General features: G+C 63.8%; 1 protein-coding gene across 1 annotated transcript in view; it reads left to right on the plus strand.

Moving 5' to 3' along the window:
• CRB2 (crumbs 2, cell polarity complex component) overlaps window positions 1-2,147 on the plus strand; it is a 22,008-nt gene that overhangs the window by 9,323 nt on the left and 10,538 nt on the right. The window contains exons 3-6 of the mRNA XM_025051232.1: window positions 14-209; window positions 315-454; window positions 848-1,033; window positions 1,219-1,332. Coding sequence (XP_024907000.1) covers window positions 14-209; window positions 315-454; window positions 848-1,033; window positions 1,219-1,332 — 636 coding nt within the window. The remainder of the gene's footprint in view (window positions 1-13; window positions 210-314; window positions 455-847; window positions 1,034-1,218; window positions 1,333-2,147) is intronic.

Raw genomic sequence — 2,147 nt, forward strand, 5'->3', positions numbered from 1 at the left:
CGGCCCTGTCCAGGAGTGACCTGCGAGGCGGAGGTGGATGAGTGTGCTTCAGCGCCCTGCCTGCACGGGGGCTCGTGCCTGGACGGCGTGGGCTCCTACCGCTGTGTGTGCGCGCCAGGCTACGGCGGTGCCAGCTGCCAGCTGGACCTGGACGAATGCCAGAGTCAGCCGTGCGCTCACGGGGGCGAGTGCCACGACCTGGTCAACGGGTGAGCAGGCAGCCCGTTGCCCGAAGGCCCTCGGGGAGGCTGCTGGGGGGTTCGGCGATGAGGTGGAGGCAGCGGGGTGCGGCACCTGAGCGCGCCTCGTTCCAGGTTTCGGTGCGACTGCGCAGACACGGGCTACGAGGGCGCACGCTGCGAGCAGGAGGTGCTGGAGTGCGCGTCGGCGCCCTGCGCGCACAACGCGTCTTGCCTCGAGGGCCTCGGGAGCTTCCGCTGCCTCTGCTGGCCAGGTGCGTGCGCGCGCGCGCGTGCGCAGGCTGGCGGGGTGGGCGCGGCCCTCCGTGGACCAAACAGAGTGTGACTGCAACTTCTCTGAGCGTGTTTCCTGGTCTACAAAATAGGCTAATCGTCGTACCTGCCACCAGGGTTGTTGAGAGGAGAGTCTAGGGGTAATGCTCATGAAGTCTTGGCACACGGCTTGGCACGTTCAAAGTGGTCGCTCATACTAATAATAATACCGAGATGATGCTGAGCTGGTGAAGGCTGCCGTGGTCATTTCGATTCCTCTCCCTGTGCCCTCCCTCAGGATGTGTGTGACCCTATTCTGAGCTGTTGTCCCGGCCTGGCCCTGGGCTTGCCCCATGACCCTGTGTGACCTGATGCTCACGTGTGTGTGCCCCCAGGCTACAGCGGCGAGCAGTGCGAGGTGGACGAGGACGAGTGTGCGGGAGGCCCCTGCCAGCACGGGGGCCAGTGCCTGCAGCGCTCCGACCCCACCCTCTACGGGGGCGACGAGGCCCCCTTCCCGGGCACCTTCAGCTTCCGCCATGCTGCTGGCTTCCTGTGCCGCTGCCCTCCTGGCTTTGAGGGTGAGCTTCCTACTCCCTTCCAGGGCAGCAGGTCCGCCAGTGTCCAAATGCACCGGGGGGGATGCTGGGCTGGGTTCAAGCGCCTCTCTTTGGGCCTCTCAGCCTCCCTAGCTGTAAAATGGGCCCTTCCAGGTCCAGTCTGGCTCTGAGGGCACAGGTGGGAACCACAGCTGGGCCTCTTGCAGGAGCAGACTGCAGCATGGACGTCGACGAGTGTGCCTCAGGGCCCTGCCTCAGTGGGGGCCGCTGCCAGGACCTGCCCAATGGCTTTCAGTGTCACTGTCCAAATGGCTACACAGGTGCTTGGGGGTGGGGTGGGCACTGGGTCAGGACAAGGTCAGAGTGGGTGGGCCTGGGGTGAGAAGTTTCCTCTGGCTGATGTGTGGAGGCTGGATCGATGGGGGATGAGGAAATTCGGGAGGAGGTGGGTACAATGCAGGTGACAGCTAAGAGGGACTGAGCTGGGGTCTGGGCTTTGGAGATGGGAGCTAATCAGTTCGAGAAATATTTAGGAGGGACACTCTGCAGGTCCTGAGGGTTATCCGGGTGAGTGGGAAGTGTCAGGGATGCCAGCTGAGTTTGTCCCGGGTGATGCTGGGTGGAGGACAATGAGTTCAGTGTTCTCCACACTGCGTCCAAGTGTGTAGAGCACCTTCAGAGAAGAGCCTGGATGGGGGCGGGTGGATTGGGGTCGGGCCCAGGAGAGGGGCCTGGGCTGGAGTCAGAGACTGGGAGCCCGGGCCGCAGGTAGCTGAGGTTGTCCAGGAGGGTGTGTGGAGTGATGGGCAAACAGAGACCTAGACACCTGACATCAGACGGCTGGGCGGAGGCTGAGGGGCCTGCAGGGAGGGCAGAGGCAGTTTGGCCAGGGGCATTATGGATAGCTGGGGCCAGTGGCTGGGGGAAGGGTGAGCTTGAACTTTGGGGAACTAGGGCCCGTTGGGCAGGAGTTGGGGGTGCAGAAAACCTCTCCCTGCCTCGTGCACAGCAGATGCACAGACACACAGACAGCCTCCCACACGGCCGCGGGTGAACCCGAGGAACTTCTCACACTCTCGCTGAGTGTCCCCACCCCCTCTGGAATGCCTGTGACACTTCCCCCTCACTGCCCGCA

The sequence above is a fragment of the Pteropus alecto genome, unplaced genomic scaffold (assembly GCF_000325575.1).
Source record: "Pteropus alecto unplaced genomic scaffold, ASM32557v1 scaffold67, whole genome shotgun sequence".
Classification (NCBI taxonomy): domain Eukaryota; kingdom Metazoa; phylum Chordata; class Mammalia; order Chiroptera; family Pteropodidae; genus Pteropus; species Pteropus alecto.